We start from the raw sequence: 18,790 nt of genomic DNA on the forward strand, positions 1-18,790 counted from the left end.
TCAACAGGCATGTAGTTGAAATGGCTTTGCATTCATTTTGGCCTCTGAGCAAATGCCTTTAATTTTTGTATGTGATATGAAATTCCTGACTTCCTAAAGACTGGGCTAAGAACCAACAATTTCTGTCTTCCAGAATTTCCAAACAACATATTACCCTTCATCGTAAAATTAATATAGTGGTTTTTTGTTTTTCTAAGCACTTTAACCCCTACATCTTGTTTTATTCCCAAAACCACGCTGGAAGGTTGCTAGGACAGGTATTGTCTTCCAGACTCTCCCGTTTACCAACTATGTGACCTTGGGGAAGTTGTGTACCCTCTCTGTGACTCAGTTTCCTCATAGTAAAATGCAGGGGATAAAGCACCCACTTCATGGGGTTATAGTGTGAGGATTCAGTGAGTTATCAGATGGGAAGCATTTAGAACAGTGCCTGGGCTATCGGCAATGCTCAGTGGACGCTAAGTATTCCCATTACTTTAACCGCTGTTATATCCTGGGTGCCAGCCAGGTATTGTTTTAGAATAAAGCTCAGCTTCCTAAATATCTGGAGAAGTTTCCTCTTTCACTCTAAGAGTATTCCCAGAACACTCCAGCTCTGTTCTTTCCATTACTACTTGTTTTCTCTATACTCTTTCTTACACCCTCTGCCCCACCCAAGCTTTGCTGGCTGTTCCCTTTGTAGTCTTCTGCCCACTCATAACCTTACGTTGTCTTTCTTGCCTTTTACAGACTACAACCCACGCAGTTCTAGAACATACCACCTTCTTTCTACCTGACAGACTCATGCCTTCCAGAGCTTATGCATGTTGTTTGGAGCCACTGAGATCTTTTAATTTGGCTCATATTTTGGGCACCATGCAAATGAATACCCTAGATTTCCTTCACATTCTGAATTATTCTTTCCTGGCTCCTGGCCACACCCCTGGGAAACCACAGGGCAGACTGGTTCAAGGTACATTGAGAAATACCAGGACATACTGGATGAAGCTATCAGGGTAACGTGAACTTCTTGGGAAAGGCATGTGAGAATGCTGATCTGTTGTGTTACCGCACAGATTCCAACTGATTCAGAACATAGCCTCCTTTATTGATTTGGAAGCAAAACACCAGCAAATTATTTTCTAAACAAAAGGCATATGCGTGTTTATAGTACACCAAAATCCCACTAGCATGGAACCAACCATCATTGCATCTTGAAAGCAGTACCTGGCAGATACCAGCAGACAACATGGCAGCACAGCAGCTACTGGCAGTGGTAGCCGCAAACATCGAGTGGCATCAGCTTCTGGGACACTTGTAATTTATTCTTGCTGGGGGGAGGGTGTGGATTCTACAACCAAAGCCCACACGGCCAGCATCTAACGCCCCCTGAAGTCAAGTTAAATGTGGAGCCAGGTTCTCCTCCCCAGCAGATCTTCCTGGCACGCAGGGTAGGAACAGCATTGGTATTCCCAAAACAACCACACCCACAACTAGAGTCACATTTCTTAGCACTCCTCCTCAGGATGCCCAAGGTTTTAAAAGGGAAAAATACACCAATCACAAGTCTCCAGAATCACGACCTTGTTATGAGTTGGACTGCTTCACAGTCCCTTCCTGTCCAACCTGGCAATGGGCCTGGATTGTGGTGACCCCGCTTTGCAAAACCGCAAACATAGTTCAAACAATCCCTTTGTTATCTCTGAAAAGGGAATACAAAGGCATTCCCAGACTGAGAAAAAGCACAGCTGCACAGGGTAGCTGAACCTTCTTTCCATATAACAAACAAGTGGCTCCCCTCAGAAACTGGAATTGTTCATCTCAGAGCCCCCAAAAAGACTGTCCTTGTTAAGGGTTTTGTAATGTTGCTTCCAGGCACTGAGAAGGTCATCAGATTTTGGCTATTTAATTTTAGTAAGTACATTATCTCAATTATGGGACAAGTCTCTATTGACTTAATATTTGTCAATCAATGCTAATAAATTATTTGGGTAGTATTGGAATTTTTTTCAGATGCATTAAAAGTTATATTATATGAAAATAGGACTAAATTAAGAAAATGGAAAATAAACATCTTGGATCTACTTTCAAATAATGAAGGTCTGAAGAATTAGATCCTAAAATATGAGAAGCTGCCATCACAGTATTTGGGATAAAACGGAGTGCTATCAGCTTGGTTGGGAATTAAGCTAACAGTTCAACAAGGAAACCAGTTTATAAGGAATGTGCTGGGAGTCATTCACAAAAAGGAAGCAGCTGGAATGGAGGTATTCTCTAGTTCTCTTTTGCTTCCAGTGTTGATACAAAGCACAACTTCACAGGTCCCCTCTGGATCTCAACTCATTAGCAGCAAGATCCTCCCATAACATCCGTTTCCCTAGGCCCTCTTTGGGTCATGATAAAAGTTATGTGAGGAGAAGAAAACCTCAGAAGACCCACCCCAGATTAGGCCCTGCAGGCTGGACCTCATGCTCATGACCACTTCACACACTCCTTAAAGTGTCAATCTATCACAGCCCCTATTTGAAAAGTGAAGGTCACATATACCACTGATGGATCTGAAAAATAAACTCTCTTGCAGCCTGAGGAATCAGAAATACTTTCTCCCCCTTTTTAATAGTCCTTATATTAATGCGCCCCAGCCAATGGGGCACAGGGCAGAGTTTTCACCTGGGTCAGAAGGTTGTGGAACTCTTCCACTGCCTGTGAATGTGCCATGGGGTTTAGCACCAGGTGCTGAAAGAGATTGACAGGCTCAGCATTCCGAAATGTCTTAGGGATCGGGATGGTCAGGGGCAGGAAGGAGTTACCAATGAGGAAATGATGGAGGGACCTTTGCTGGAGGCCACGGCCCAAGAACCAGAGGATGTCCTGGAGCCGCTGGGAAAGCATGTTGTGCTGCCAGTCTGTTAGGGGCAACCGTAGCAACAGGTGCATGAGGGCTGTTTTGAAGTGGTAAGAGGTAAGGATGGGACGAGATGCTCCTTCGGGTAAGCTCTGAAGATCCCGGAGACTTAAAATGATCTGGAGGCACTTGAGGTGACAGGTGTTCTCAGGAGCAAAACGCCCTACAAGCTTTAGGAACAAGTGCTCACAGGCAGCAAAGGACTCCGGCCAGTCCACACTGGTGAGCTGCTCCTGGTCAGGGGCCTGACTTACCAGGTAGACCAGCGTGTCTTCCCGTTGCACCCCCAGGACCAAGCGGATTGAGAGAAAGCGGCCTGAGCGGTAGTCCAGCCTGAGCTTGCAGCTGGTGGTAGATGGTGGGAGGCTGAGTTTAAAGTCATACTTGTGGGCCACGAGGGCCCAGGCATTGCCCACCATGTTCCGGAACCACTGTACAGTCTTGCACACATCCAGGTGAGAGCCGGTGCAGAGAGCCGCCTTGATGGAACTGTTACTCTTGCCCAAGACGGCTGAGTGGTCCCCGTGGTGGTGCACCAGGCACAGCACGTCCCCCAGAAGCTTTTCACGCTTACACACGCATTCCGACTCCACCAGCACACAGCCACAGCGGTGGCCTAGGGCAGGATTCCTCATCTCCAGCACAAACATAGTGCCCTGGGGGGGGACAATGGGCACCAGGATATCAAATTTCTGTGTCTCATGTAGGGTTCCCCATTTCTCGAAGGCAGCCCCAATGCCCAGGCAGTCCTCCAACTGTGGGTGAGCCTCCCGGCGGCTGAGCACCCGACAGGCCTCAATGAGGTCGTCCACAAAGCTCTCCACGAACTCACAGGTGCAGGGCAGGTCACGGGTGACATTCTGGACATGGACTTTGTAAAAGGATTCCAGGGCCTCCCTCGAGGGGAAGTCGGTAAGCCAGTTGTAGGAGGTGACAGGCACAACACGGACTTCCTCCTCCTCATCACTGCTGGAATCAAAGGCCGGCTCATGCTGCATGTTCTGTCGCAGAAGCTCAAAGATGAGAAAAAGGCAAAAGAGGCCGGTGTTCCACAGGTTTCCCAGCATCCAGCCCAGAAGCCCCTCCTGGCCATCAGCCTGGAACGGCCACCCCATGTCTTTCTTCCCCAGCACTAACTGGTCACTGGATGTGTCTCCTCTCCAGAAATTCTCTGCCTTCTGCTTCTGCTCAGCTGCTTGCCTTCTCTCTTCAAACTCTATCTCTAACTGGCGCATCTCCTCGCTCATCCGCTTCTCCAGCTGCCGGCTTCTGGCTAATGTGTCCAGGTCCATCCGGTCACTGACCATCAAGGGGTGGTGAACAACATACATGACTGCCAAGAACAGAAGGCTTAGCACAGCCATGGAGGCCTCTGCATCTGGAGAAGTAGGAGGGTGGGAGTCAGTGGTGATCTTCGGGACTCATCTGCTCTCCAGTGCGTATTCCCAAGAGCCCTGGAACCCCAAATCCTGGAAGTCAACTACTCAGGAAGAACAGAAAGCTCACAGAGCTGGAGTTGGACAGAGCAAGGGTGGTCTGCCCCGGAGGAGGTCTGGGAGGAAGGGGGTAGCAGGCTGTGCCACTCATTCTCTCTACTGCTTTCCCTCCACATGGTGTGGGTGGTATTTAGGCTTCCAGAGTGTGGACAGGGGACTGTTTTCATTGCTGTGTAGGATGGGGAGGGGAACCCTTGTGGTAGGGTGGCCTCACCCAACTCATCAGTCTACCATGGGCACCAGGTGTGCCCTGCTGCTCCCAGAGGCTGCCTTCCACGGGCAGAAAGCACTGGTCTGCCTGAGCAGCACGTTTCCTCTTTTCAGGCAGCCAGCCCCAGGCCCCAGCTGCAGCATCCCACTTCCTCTGTGACTTCACAATCCTCATTCTGCTCACCCTGTGTCATCAGACCACTCAGCCTCTCCTCCTCCCACGTGCCCAGTAGGCCAAGCCCAGTGGGCGCCAGGGAGGCACAGCGCCACCAGCAACCTCTCCATTGCTTGCTGCTGTGCTCTCTGACGTCCTAAGGGGGCTGCCGGATGCCCCATCGGTGGGCGGGGCCCATAGGCACGCACAGCTCCACCTCTCAGCCCAGGAAACTTGTGAAGAATCGGGTGCCCAAGGCCACCTGACATCCGGTAGTGGTCAGTTCACTGCCTCCCCACCCCCCCCAGAGGCCTGAAGCATTCACCCCACTCGTTTACAAGCTACTGGCTTACCCAGATCATGAAGGACTATGCCGCGTGGGCGCTGAAGGCAGGTGGGGAACTCTCCTCCCTTTGGAACTTGGCCTTGCTTAGTCTCACCGCCTTCTCGAGGAGCCCTGTTAAAATTTAGAAGGTACCTGGGGGCTTGGGCTCAAAGCACAGTGCCCCCCCTCCCATTCATAAGTTCCTTAAATTCCACGCCCAGGGATGGGAACTCTCATCCGCCTATCCAGACAAACCTCCTCTGGGTTTCTCCCGGGACCTGGCGCCAGGTTACTCACCGTCGGTGTTAGCAAGAACACCATCTTAAAGAGACAGCGCGGCCTGCCCGCCCCCGCCTTCTTCTCGGCGGGGTCGGGGCTCCGGGTTCCCCGCGGGATCCGTCCGTGGGAGTGGTCCGGCTCCCCTCTCCCGGGGAACACACCATGTTTGTCCGAGTGTCGATGTTCTGTGCGCGGCCGGCCCCTGGCACCCCACGGAGTCGCGCCCCGCTCCGAAGGCGCCAGCCCCGCACAGCGGCTCCCGCCGTCTAGGCTCCGCCCAGCCCCGCCCAAGCTCCTCCCACCCAAGCCCCTGCCGCCGAGCGTGCAGCCGGAGCCCCGCCCTGGGGCCCGGTGACCCTCAATGCGCACACGCGCCCTTTGTGCCGGCGCCGCGCCCGTAGGGTTGTGTGCGGCTCCTAGGAGCTGCGGCCGCCGACTCGCTGCTCAGCCTCCGCGGAGGGGCGCGAGGGGGCGCTGCGGTGCCGGCTGCCCGCCTCACTCAGCTCGGTTCAGGGGAGAATACGGTTACTGGGAATCTAAGTGTGAGAATCGTGGTAGAGTAACTAGGAATTGACGGACGGGGGGTTGTCATTCCCACTTTGGGCTGGTCCTGCGCAAAATTGGACAGGAGACGAGGTGTGTTGTCAGCATCCTCAAAGTGCCTCACTCGCAGCCCACCCCCAGGCTCAAGTGTCTCTTCCAAACCCTTTTCTCCTATCAAAGTGGCTCTCATGAAAGGACCAGAGAGCACCCAAAGACCTGGCTTGAGGCCATACTTGCCGCTCACTAGCCACGTGGGAACAAGAATCCTAAACCTACGGGGTAGCTCTGCTGATGAGATGGGTGTATAAGAGAGTGTGGAGGCTGGACAAGCCCTAGGATATATCAAGAAATACCAGCAGAATGGGTTTCCTTCAGGATCTTCGGAGCATCAGAAGAGCCCACAGCCCTCCTGTGCTGTGTCAGCTGTCCAAGGAGGAAAGGAAGTGACGATCTCTTGATACTTACTAACTAAAGTCCTTGTGCTAAAAGACAGTCAAGTTTCAGGCCTCCTTATCCAGAGCAATGCAGAGGGGGCCCCTAACAACTTGGATAGCGCTTCCAAAAGTATTGACTTAATCATGCAAGGGGAAAGATTGTTTTCTGGATGACGGTGACTGAAGTTCCAAAGTTACTTTATAAACTTGCCTGATGAAGAATAGACCACAGGCTACTACTAAGCATTAGTGCGTTCAAGCAGTGATAATGAAATTCTCTTATTTTTAAATTTATGACATGACAGTTGGGATGAAAATAAACATTTCAGAGTGTGCAAACTATTAGTGTTTAAAGCCTTGTGTTTAAAGATGTGTGTTCATGGTCAAATAAGGGTTTGTTTTAAAAATGATTGTCGAGTTAGTAGACATTTGTTAATTTATGGTCTGCACAGAAATGAAGTTGGTTGTTATACTGAATTAGAGTCTCTGAACTAGAGAACTATTAATCCATTTAAAGATCACACTTACATCAACAAAAGGCCCCCAAGCATTTCTTAGCCTATTTTCTGGTGATTTTTCTTCTTCAGCATGATGTGAAGTGACTGTTGGCTTAATCAGGGGGATTAATAGGAACCAAGTCATCTGGACACATTGTCACTCATCCTAATTGGTGATTGTACACGAATGACGAGTAAACTGTAGCAGTGATTACTTGGTTTAACAACTGAACTCCACTGTGGCGGGATTTTCCCCTGTCAAGCAAGGAAACCTGCTTGACAATCCCTCCAAATAAATTAATTTTTATCATTAAAAAAATACATTATAAAGCACAGAGAAAGCAAGTACCTACATAATCTACTTGAGTCTGCCTCTTGCCCAGAAAACCTAAATTATGCTTAAAACTATTAGCCTTTTGGTGGGAACAGTTGCTCAAAAACTTCAGAATGTTGGGAGAAACATCAATAATAATTTTTTAAAATTGCAAATGATTTTGAGTGGTTTTCCTTGGCTCTTGATAAATCGGCATGTTACTGATAACTGCTCAGTTGCTGTTTATTCAAGAAGCCGATGCAGAGTTTGCAATTACTGAAGAATCAGACATTACCAATAATCTGCCTGTAAAAATTACAGGCAAGAAAATTTTGAAGAAGTTGAGAAAACACTAATTCAGTACAACCTGAAATGGAATCTTCTAAGATGTGTTGCAACTGACGGTGGTAAAATAGATGTGGAGCAGAATAAGGGTTAGATGGACAAATTTACAAAGCATGTGCAAATATAAGGTGTTTAAAGCCTATGGTTATTCATTGTATTATTCATCAGCAGATACTTTGTGGAAAATTTTGAATCGTCATGTATTAGTGAACTAACAGTGTCAATGGTGAACTTTGTTCACTCTCATAGACTTAAAAATCATCAGTTTGGTGTATTTTTGTCAAAAATAGAAGCTGAATATCCTGACTTGCTCTACCAAACATCAATTTGTTGGCGTGGCAGTTGTAAAGTTTTATTGCCACTGTTTTGAGCTTGGAGTTGAGATTAAATGTTTTCTAAATGAGAACTGCTCTCAACTACTATTATCAAACACTGAATGACTTTCGAAATTAGCTTTTGAGGCAGACTTGATACTGTTTCTTAATGAATTGAACCTAAAAGCACAAGGCAAAATGACATCTATATGTGAAATTTATACTGTGATGATATCATTTCAACAACTTTGAATCAGAAGTAATAACAAGCTGCATTAAGCAGCTTCTCTTGCTGTCAAAAAATAAAACAAGAAGCAAGATGTCCATTCCACATAAATTTGCAGCAGATATATTTTCTGAGTTTAAACTACAGTTCCAGCAGGTTATTAGATGTCAGTGCAAGTGGAAAGGATAGTTCCATATTTCAAAATCCATTTAACTTTGCAACCAAGGATTTCTCAAATTATCTTCAATTAGAAGTGATTAATCTGCAATGTGATGACATACTCAGAGGCAAATATGGAGAGAAGAATCAAATTATATCAATGTTTTCCAAGCAATGAACATGCTCGATTAAAATCATATGCTTGCAGGTTAATATCTCAGTATTTGGCAGTACCTATCTGTATGAAAAGACATTTTCAGAGAAGCAATATGTAATAGCTCATTACACATCTGCATTAACAGATGAACATTTGCAATTTATTTTTTTATTTTTATTTTTTAAAGATTGGCACCTGACCTAACATCTGTTGCCAATCTTTTTTTTTTTTCCTCCTTCTTCTCCTCCCCAAAGCCCCCCAGTACATGGTTGTGTACTCTAGTTGTAGCTCCCTCTGGTTGTGCTATGTGGGACGCCACCTCAGCATGGCTTGATGAGCGGTGCCTTGTCTGCACCCAGGATCCAAACTGGCAAAACCCTAGACCGCTGAAGCAGAGCACGCAAACTTAACCATTCAGCCTCAGGGCCAGCCCCTGCAATTAATTTAGATGATGGGAAACGCTAACTTTGAATCCTGATTAAGTGACATGTTATTTCCAAAAGAAAAAAAGGAATTCTAGGGCCAGCCCCACTGGCTGAGTGGTTAAGTTCGGTGTGCTCCCCTTCAGGTTCGGTTCCCAGGCACAGCCCTACACTACTTATCTGTCAGTGGCCTTGCCGTGGTGGCAGCTCACATACAAAAAGAGGAAGATTGGCAACAGATGTTATCTCAGGGTGACTGTTCCTCAGCCAAAAAAAAAAGAAAAATTTCATTTTCTCATTAGTTAGACCCATATTACAATTATTATTATATTTTGAATTTTGTCAATAAAAATTTTGTGGAAATTTATTTTCTCTCTTGTTATATAAGTACCCATATGCTATCCTCAATTCTCTCTCCTCGCTGGCAAACACTGAAACATTTACTATCTGGCCATTTACAGAAAAAGTTAACAGATCTTGTCTTTTAAGCATTAAAATGTGCACATTTCCCCAGAAATTTATTTTTAAAGTTTTATCTTTATCTAAAAATGATACATGCTCATTGTAAAAATGCATACTTTATAGAAGGAATAGAAGAAAGAAGTTACCTAGAGATAGCTCACACCCCGCCACCCAGAGGGAAGTATTACAAGTTTGGGGAGCACCTTCGAGACATGATTTCTGCCAGTATTTCCAAAAATGTGCCCCTTGGGACACTAGTTGCTCAAGATGGCTTTCAACAAGAGGATTTGTATGTTTCTTGATAACATTTTAAAAACTCATAAATGCAAAACATGATCATTGTGAAAAGTTTGGGAAATAAAGTATTAAAAATCGGCTTTTGGGGGCTGGCCCCGTGGCCGAGTGGTTAAGTTCGCGCGCTCCGCTGCAGGCGGCCCAGTGTTTCGGTTTGGGTCCTGGGCGGGGACATGGCACTGCTCGTCGGACCACGCTGGGGCGGCGTCCCACATGCCACAACTAGAGGAACCCACAACGAAGAATACACAACTATGTACCGGGGGGCTTTGGGGAGAAAAAGGAAAAAATAAAATCTTTAAAAAAAAAAAAAATCGGCTTTTAAAAAATCACCCTTAATCCCGTGATATGAGAAACGATTCCCAGCAGCATTTGATGGCACACTCTAACCGGGGAACTGAGGAGAGTTTAATAAAGGTACAAAAGGGTTTCAGAGTTTAGGAAAAACTAAAAGGGATGGTTATCATTCCTGGACCCAGTCCAATGGGGAGCCCACTTCGGGGTGAGGGTGAGGAGGAGGGAGTGATTTGGTACCAGAACTTGGAGAGGGTGGCTGTGTGGACAGGATGTCTGATAAGAAAAGGTGATCTTCGGGGCTGGCCCAGTGGCACAGCAGTTAAGTTCACATATTCTGCCTCTCGGCAGTTGGGATCCCAGGTGTGGACATGGCACTGCTTGGCCAGCCATGCTGTGGTTGGCATCCCACATATAAAGTAGAGGAAGATGGGCACCGATGTTAGCTCAGGGCCAGTCTTCCTCAGAAAAAAGAGGAGGATTGGCAGCAGTTAGCTCAAGGCTAATCTTCCTCAAAAAAAACAAAAACAAAAACAAAAACAAAAAAGAAAAGTTGATCTTCACTTGAGAAGACAAGTCAACCCTCTGGGACCCCCACAGGAAGTGAGCTGAGTTTCTCAAGACTCATTTCCTGCTGATGCCTCCCATTGGTCAAAACCAACTGGAAGCCAAAGAACAAGGGAGCCCCTTAATGTTGATGCAGACCTTCTAGGTCAGTGCCCCAGGGCACAGAGCAGGGAGGAGAAAGTGCAGAGAGGACCTTCAGGTACAGAGAAGATGCACATGTCACTGCTGAAGGTACCCAAGCTTGTCTCCAACAAATGCCAGTCTATGAGTTCACACTGGAGACAACACTGCTTCAGCTATGTTCAAATACATTTGGATCCCCACTCTTAAGACCAGATTTGGGCTCACTGTGCTATTCTCCTCTAAAAGGAATCAGAAGTCCTTGGAGGGTGACAGCACAACATGTCAGGACATCCAAAAAGTCAGGTGAGCCTAGAACATCTTGCTGATGTTTGAAAGTGAGGGAGCCATGATTAGACCCATCTCAGGTGATGTTAAAAAAGGTGTGAAGACATCGCCCATCAAGCCGTGCTGTGGCAGTGCCCCACATACAAAATAGAGGAAGACTGGCACAGATATTAGCTCAGTGACAGTCTTCCTCACCAAAAAAAAAAAAAAAAAGTGGGAAGAGGCTACACAGAGAGGACTCCCACTGATGGAGTGAATGGCAGACTATGCGTGAAAAAATTATAATCATTGGGAAAGATGTAACGGCTCTGTGAAGATATTTTTAAATGATACACAAACCATAAAGTTTTTGTAGCAGATTTTTCTGGTGCACCCACACGTTTCCAATATTTTTACCAAAATTAATCAAATAATAAATCTTACACTCATGTTCTGATCATTACACAATATACCTATAAAAATACACAAATAGGGGCTTGCCCTGCGGCCCAGCGGTTAAGTTAGCACATTCTGCTTCCGTGGCCCTGGGTTTGCCTCTTCCAATCCCAGTGCGGACATGCCACTGCTTGGCAAGCCATGTGGTAGCAGGTGTCCCACATATAAACTAGAGGAAGATGGGCTCGGATGTTAGCTCAGGACCAGTCTTCCTCAAAAAAAAAAAATACAGAAATATACTGCATATATAAAAAATAGAATGTGTAAATCTACATTAACATGGAAAATAGACCATAGCATATGAAATGGAAAAAAGCAGGTTACAGAAAGCATGCTATGGTTTAATCCCACTATCTGTGTGTCCGCTATATGCCTAGGAAAAAAGCTTCAAAGGGTGGATTCTAAAATGTTTGAAGTGATTTTCTCACGCTGGAGGGATCGATTACATGTGACTTTTACCTCTTTCTATGCCTATTTCGAACTATTTAACAATTATAAGGTACCATTTTCACAGCATAAAAGTAACATCCAGCGCCCAGTTGATGAATGAATGGGCCGTGTGCCCAAAGCTCTAGTGTGTCTCGGTTGGCTGGAGCTCAAAATGCGTTTTCTGAAAAAACAGGTGCGCCCACGCCGGCGTGTTTAACCAGGAGCGTAACCTCGGGTGACGCTTTGTGCAGGGGCGGCGTCCTTGCGGCTCCGGACACAAGGGGAAGCGGCTTCCTCCTCCAGGTCGGTTGGCTGGGCCCCACGAGCGCCCTCCCCAGGCCCGGACCGCCCACGCCTCCCTGCGCCCCTCATCCTGCCTCTGTCCCAGCAGCCACGGAGGCGCCTCTCCCTCCCACGCGCCTTTCCTGCCCCCTCCAGGCTCTCGGCCGCGGGACGGCCCCCGGGGGACACATCGGTCACGGCGGGCGAGTTTGGGGGGCGGGGGTGTGGATCATAATGACGCTGGAGCGTGGTTGCGAGCAGCTCGCGACCTTCCCGAAAGTGGAGAGCCCATGAATGAGGATCTGAGCCACAATTCCGCTCCATTTCACAAACAGAGTGCTTGTGCACAGTTTGAACGTCCATGGGCTTTCCTGGAAACGCGCGACCCCCGCCCCTGCGCCCTCGGAGGCGCTTGGCCTCCGGCCGGGACGCAGTGAAGCCCCGTTGTCGTGTTATAAATTTCTTTCCTTTTATTTTTATTTGTGTTACAATTAGCGTTTCGTTTAAAAACTGGCCATGAGCATCATTTTACCTAATTACAAATTGCATTTTAGGATGAAAAAGGCGTGCTTTCCGACGGGGCAGCTGTTGCATCCGGGGCTGATCCTTCCTTGGAGGGACCTACCCCCACAAAGGAAAACCCCGTAGACGGGGTCTGTCATCTGTGTTCACGTTACAAAACTTGGCACTGGGGGCCGGCCCCAGGCCGAGTGGTTAAGTCCGCGAGCTCCGCTTAGGTGGCCCAGGGTTTCACGGGGTTCGGATCCTGGGCGTGGACATCGTAGGCTCATCAGGCCGGATGAGGCGGTGTCCCACATGCCGCAACAAGGAGCCACAACTAAAATATACAACTATATACTGGGGGTTTTGGGGGGAAAAAGCAGGGGAAAAAAAACCCAGAAAAACCATGGCACTTAAAAACTGCATCCTGGTTAGTTGGTTATCTGTTGGTTTCGCTAATGAAATTCTGAGACCCTTAAGGACAAGGACCAAAATTCTCGTTGTGCAACAGCTAAGTGTTTTTGAATGAATCAATGACACAGGGTGTTCCAGCCATGAAGAGCAGGAGAGTGTTTGGGGTGGGGTAGGGACTGTACCTTCTTTGTACAGGTTGTTTGGAAGTTGAGGATACCTTATAGGGAGCAAGCCTAGGATCCACACAGAATTCTGACCAAAAGGGTGAAGAAACTGAGTCTATGGCCAAGAATCAGATAAGCAAAAACCATTTAGATCTTAAATAAATATTTGGGTTTGGGGCTAGAGACAGCCGATCAGGGTAACCAGGCAATATAGCTGTGATGCAATAAACAAGTACATGACAAGCCGTTTCTTTCAACCACAAATTTCAAAAAATCCTTTTTTTTTTTACAACTCAAGATTTTCATCAAACCAATTTCTTATCACAAGCTCAAAAACTTACCTGGCTCTGGTGACAAACATTTTGTGAAGCTTGCTGTACAATGAAGGCCTATGTGGACACACTTGTCTGTTGCTAATGCTTTTGAATGTAAGGGGAGAGTAGAAAATTGCTGCCTTGTTTTCAATCAGCCAGGAATGTTCTGTGGAGGAGAATTATTAATGAAGGAGCTGCTACGTGTCCATAACATGCACCACTCTTGCTTAATAAATCTGAATAACATATCAATGCATGTTATTTACTTCTCATATATTCAGAAAAACAATGAACAGTCTCTGTTAATTGTTGTATTGTTGGGAGGACAACAAATAGATGCTTTTGATTAAGTAGGGATTTTAAAGATATAAGCAGATTCTGTCCAAAGTCTGTTTTGTTTTTTTTAAAGATTTTTTATTTTTTTCTTTTTCTCCCCAAAGCTCCCCAGTACATAGTTGTGTATTTTTAGTTGTGGGTCCTTCCAGTTGTGGCATGTGGGATGCTGCCTCACCATGGCCTGATGAGTGGTGCCATGTCTGCGCCCAGGATCCGAACAGACGAAACCCTGGGCCACCGAAGCGGAGCACGCGAACTTAACCACTGGGCCATGGGGCCGGCCTGAAAGTCTGTTTTGATGAATTGTTCATTCATTCAACAAATATTTATTTGAACATTTTTTTTATAACTATGGAAGGTATATTGGGACCAGATACAATGAGAGGTATGAGAACAGGGTCAAAATTCTCAGCAGAGATCTCAGCTATATGCACAAATTTCCCGTTTGTTCTCCCATTTTGCTCTTGGTTTGCTAATTACCATTCTTCTCTCTCCTTAATGTTCCGTTCTCTCGTTATGGAGTTTTCTTTCCATAGTCTGGTCTATTTACTTTTTCTTCTTGTGTTTCATTAGCATTTTTCCCAAAGGTTTTTAGAGTTCTTACACAGATTTTCAGCCATTTATACATTTGTTAAATATTTAAGCTTTTGAGTAAAATAAACATTAAAAAATGCATAAACATTTTTATCGAGTAAACACATGGTCAGAAATGCATTCTGTCTCCCTGCAAATTGGTTATTAATTACAAAAGGAAAAATGGTAGCTTCACAGCAGAGAGAACTGGCAGTCACCATCATAACCAAGAGATCAAAATTTGCATCACTATTACGTGCTTCCTCGTAGGATGCACTGAGAAGGACACAACATCGCCTGGATAATATTCTTGACCGAAATGCATAACCTGTATAAGCCATGCTGTGGGGAAATATAAAATCAAATCGAAAGACATTTTACAAAATAACTGGTGTATACCCTTCAAAATGACAGTGTCAGGAAAGACCAAAAAAAAAAAGGTGGGGAGAAATAGCTCCAGATTTAAGGAGACTAAAGACAGAAGACAGTTAATGCAATGGATAATCCTGCATTGGATCTTGGAAGCTGGAAAAATATTATGAAAGACATGATTGAGATAACTGTCAAAATTGGAATATGGAAATATTATTATACTACTGTTAGGGAAGAAAATGTCCTTATTCTTCAAAAACTCACACTGAAATATTAAGGAGTAAAGGGGCATAACATATGCAACTTTGAACTATTTCAGAAGAAAACATTAGAGAAATAGAGAATGGTAAAAACAAACGTGGCAAAAAGTTAACAATTGTTTCATGTGGATAAAGCGTACAGATAAGTTTGAAATTACTTCAAAATAAAATTTTTAAAAAGAAAAATGAAATTTGCCTGTGCTAACAACTTAGTCTATTAATTCCACAATACAGAGCACATTGTGAGCAAACGTTACCCTTCCGTCAACTAACAGACATGGTTCTCATATGACACTTGCATGTTATTTGGTTGAAGTGATCGATCACATGAATATCACACGAAGGTAAGCCTTGGGAAAACACACTGTGACACAGAATGTGACCATGCCTGGCAGTGTTCAAGGGTTTGGCTGTGAGTGTGGAGAGAGTTCAGGCCAGAGTGGTGCTGTGCCTTAGAGAGCAGTAGTGTTGGGCTATGTCAGGAATATTTTAAAACAACTGTTGAAGTTTTAGGTGTACAAGCAAGAGATGTAATATGTGTTCATTGAAGAAATCTTAGAAAATCCAGGTAAGCAAAAGGAAGAAAACAAAAATTGTCCATCACTCCATCACCCAAGTTGCCTGCCGTCGGCTTTCTGGAGTTTACATAGGTTGGAAAGATGTCCACACAGAGGCCAAAGAATGGTTAACAGTGTGGGCTCTGGGGCCCTGCTCAACTGTTTTCATTTGTGAGGTCTTGGGCAAGCTATTTGACCACTTTATGTCTCAATGTCTCCATCCATGAAATAGAGAAAACACTACTTTGCTCAAATGGTCGATATGAGGAGTGAGTTAATATTTATAAATCACTTAGAACAATGCCTGGGATATGGCAAAACAACACACATGTTACATAAATTTTCTTTTTTTTTTTTTCTGCTTTATCTCCCCAAACCCCGCTGTACACAGCTGTATATCTTAGTTGCGGGTCCTTCTAATTGTGGGAAGCCGCCTCAACATGGCCTGACGAGCGGTGCCATGTCCACGCCCAGGATCCGAACCCTGGGCCGCCGCAGCGGAGCGCACGAACTTAACCACTCGGCCACGGAGCCAGCCCCTAAATTTTCTTTTTTTTAAACTGAAATATCATAATAGGCAAAACTAATCTATAGTAGAAAAGATCACAACAGTGATGGCCCCTGGGGAGAGAGACTGATTAAGAAGGGCATGGGAATTTCTGGGGTAATAATAACGTTTTACACCTCGGTGGGGTTTGAGTTTACACAGGTATATGTGTTTGTCAAACTCTGAGAATTTTACACTTGAAGTCTGTGTATTTCATTGTATGTAAATTTTATTTCAAAAGTACAAAAAGAACTGTAAATAAATATTGAAATATTGCTAATGATGTTCATGCTAAAGGACTTAAGGGAAAGGGTATTGATGTCTGTAATTTACTTTGAAATCCATAAAAATAGAGGGTGGATAGATATGTGATAAAGCAAGTTTAGTAAAATGCTAGCGTTAGAATTGAGGTAGTGCTCATCATAAAATTCCTTCATCTTTTCCAGGTGATTAAAATTTTTCATTAAAAAATAGGAGATATGGGGAAAATAACATATAATATTGTAATGCCGTTTAACTTAATTGTTTTTACTCTAAAATGTGTGACAATTCGGTTATTAGTCTTTTCCATAACTGTAATAATTATAACATTCTATTCAATACGTTAGCATCATTAACTAAACCACTATTACATATTTCAATTGATTCTGAATTCATTACAAAGCAATTTGAAGGAAATAGAGACTATGCAGTGAGAAGGATACTTCGCAAAAGAACTATCATTAATACCCTCAAAGACTTAAGAGAAGATATTTCATCCGTGAAACTAGAACAAGATACTCTTTAAAAAATTAGAGTCCAGAAGGAGTTCTTGGAAATTAAAAACTTGATAATAGAAATGAAAAACCCAGAGAAACTGAACAATAAAACAGAAGAAATCTCCTAAAATTAGAGTGACAATACAAAGGGCTGGAAAAGAGTAGAGAAAAATTACAAGGGTCAGACAGGTAGGTCCAATATATGACAATTAGGGGCCCCAGAAAGAACAGAAAATGGAAGGGAGGAGATCTTGTCAAAGAAATAATGAAACAAGTATCCCAAAACTAGAGGACGGAGTTTTCAGACTGAAACTGAGCGTCCAGCACATGGATGAAAATAAACCCATACCAAGGTACCTTGTCAGAAAATTTCAGAACACTCAGGACAAACAGAAGATTCTACAAGCTTCTGGAGAGAAACAAATCACATACAGAAGATCATAAAGAATGGTGTCAGACTTTTCAGCACAGTGCTAGAAGCAAGAAGATGAAAGAGTAATCCTCCCAAATTCTGAAGGAAAAGGGTTTCTAAGTCTAGAATTTTATACTAAGCCAAACTATGAAAGAAATGTGAGAGTAGAATATAGTTTTGGCGATGCAAGTTTAAAAAAAAACAAACCTCCCACATACCTCTTTTCAGGAAGCTGTACTGGTCCATTCCACAATCCTGCTGGATACCTGACTGCCCTGAACCCTGTACTTCTGGCCTCCTTTGTGGCCTCACCCACTCATGGCCCGAGTGACCTGGCAGACGCTCACAGAAGCTGAGGCTAGCCTGTGATACAGACATTCCACCTCACCTGTCCTTCTCTTGGGGCCTCCGTCTACTGGGACCATGTTGTCCTTTCTTTGCAGAGCTGGGTTTGTGCTTGCTACTCATTTTCTCAAAGCCGAGCAATATATTATTTACAGAGCATATATAAGTATTAAAACTATAAAGAAAAGTAAGAGAATGGTTAACATAAAAATCAGGAAAGTGGTGAGCCAGCCCTGATGGCTTAGCAGTTAAAGTTCAGCTCACTCTGCTTTGGTGACCCAGGTTGGGCTCCTGGGGGCAGAACCACACCACTGGTCTGTCAGTAGCCATACTGTGGGGGCAGCTCACATAGAAGAAACAAAGAACTTACAACTATATACAACTATGTACTGGGGCTTTACAGAGGCAAAAGAACAAAAAAAGGAGGAAGATTGGCAACAGATGTTAGCTTAGGGCAAATCTTCCCCTGCAAAAAAAAGTCAGGGATTCTTCAAGGCAAGGGAAAACAGGATTGAAACAAAAAAACAGCTCACTAATTGGGAAAAAATATTTACAAGCCACTTATCCGACAAAGGGTTAATCTCCATACTATACAAAGAACTCACACTGCTTAACAACAAAAAAACAAACAACCCGATCAAAAAATGGGCAGAGGACATGAACAGACATTTCTCAAAAGAAGATATGAATATGGCCAATAGACACATGAAAAGATGTTCATCATCGCTAATCATCAGGGAAATGCAAATCAAAACTACACTAAGATATCACCTTACACCTGTTAGATTGGCAAAAACATCCAAAACCAAGAGTGACAAATGTTGGAGAGGTTGTGGAGAAAAAGGAACCCGCATACACTGTTGGTGGGAATGCAAACTCGTACAGCCACTATGGAAAACAGTATGGAGATTTCTCAAAAAGTTAAAAATAGAAATACCCTATGACCCAGCCATCCCATTACTGGGTATCTATCCTAAGAACCTGATATCAGAAATCTCAAGAGTCCGTTGCACCCCTATGTTCATCGCAGCATTATTTACAATAGCCGAGACGTGGAACCAGCCTACATGCCCAGAAACTGATGATTGGATAAAGAAGATGTGGTATATATACACAATGGAATACTACTCAGCCATAAAAAAAGACAAAATTGACCCATTAACAACAACGTGGATGGACCTCGAGGGTATTATGTTAAGTGAAATAAGCCAGTCAGAGAAAGACGAACTCTATATGACTCCACTCATAGGTGGAAATTAGTATATTGATAAGGAGATCTGATGGGTGGTTACCAGGGAAAAGGGGGGG

General features: G+C 44.6%; 1 protein-coding gene across 5 annotated transcripts; it reads right to left on the minus strand.

Moving 5' to 3' along the window:
* Window positions 1-1,066: 1,066 nt before the first annotated feature.
* ITPRIPL1 (ITPRIP like 1) lies at window positions 1,067-5,605 on the minus strand. Of its 5 annotated transcripts, none has more exons than XM_046662605.1 (3): window positions 5,367-5,605; window positions 5,098-5,187; window positions 1,067-4,262 (listed from the first exon to the last, which is right to left on the minus strand). In XM_046662605.1, the coding sequence occupies exon 3, from the start codon at window positions 4,246-4,248 to the stop codon at window positions 2,608-2,610; it is 1,641 nt and encodes a 546-aa protein (XP_046518561.1). In that variant the 5' UTR covers window positions 4,249-4,262; window positions 5,098-5,187; window positions 5,367-5,605; the 3' UTR covers window positions 1,067-2,607. The 5 variants fall into 5 exon arrangements, with proteins under 5 accessions (XP_046518561.1, XP_046518565.1, XP_046518560.1 ...); XM_046662609.1 differs by having other exon boundaries at window positions 1,067-4,338; XM_046662604.1 differs by having other exon boundaries at window positions 5,098-5,201.
* Between the last annotated feature and the right edge of the window lie 13,185 nt (window positions 5,606-18,790).

Source organism: Equus quagga, chromosome 5 (genome assembly GCF_021613505.1).
Source record: "Equus quagga isolate Etosha38 chromosome 5, UCLA_HA_Equagga_1.0, whole genome shotgun sequence".
In the NCBI taxonomy this organism is placed as follows: Eukaryota; Metazoa; Chordata; class Mammalia; order Perissodactyla; family Equidae; genus Equus; species Equus quagga.

Excerpts from the sequence above, each read along its gene's own strand:
- ITPRIPL1 (XM_046662608.1), bottom strand. The coding sequence starts at position 4,248 with ATGGCTGTGCTAAGCCTTCTGTTCTTGGCAGTCATGTATGTTGTTCAC.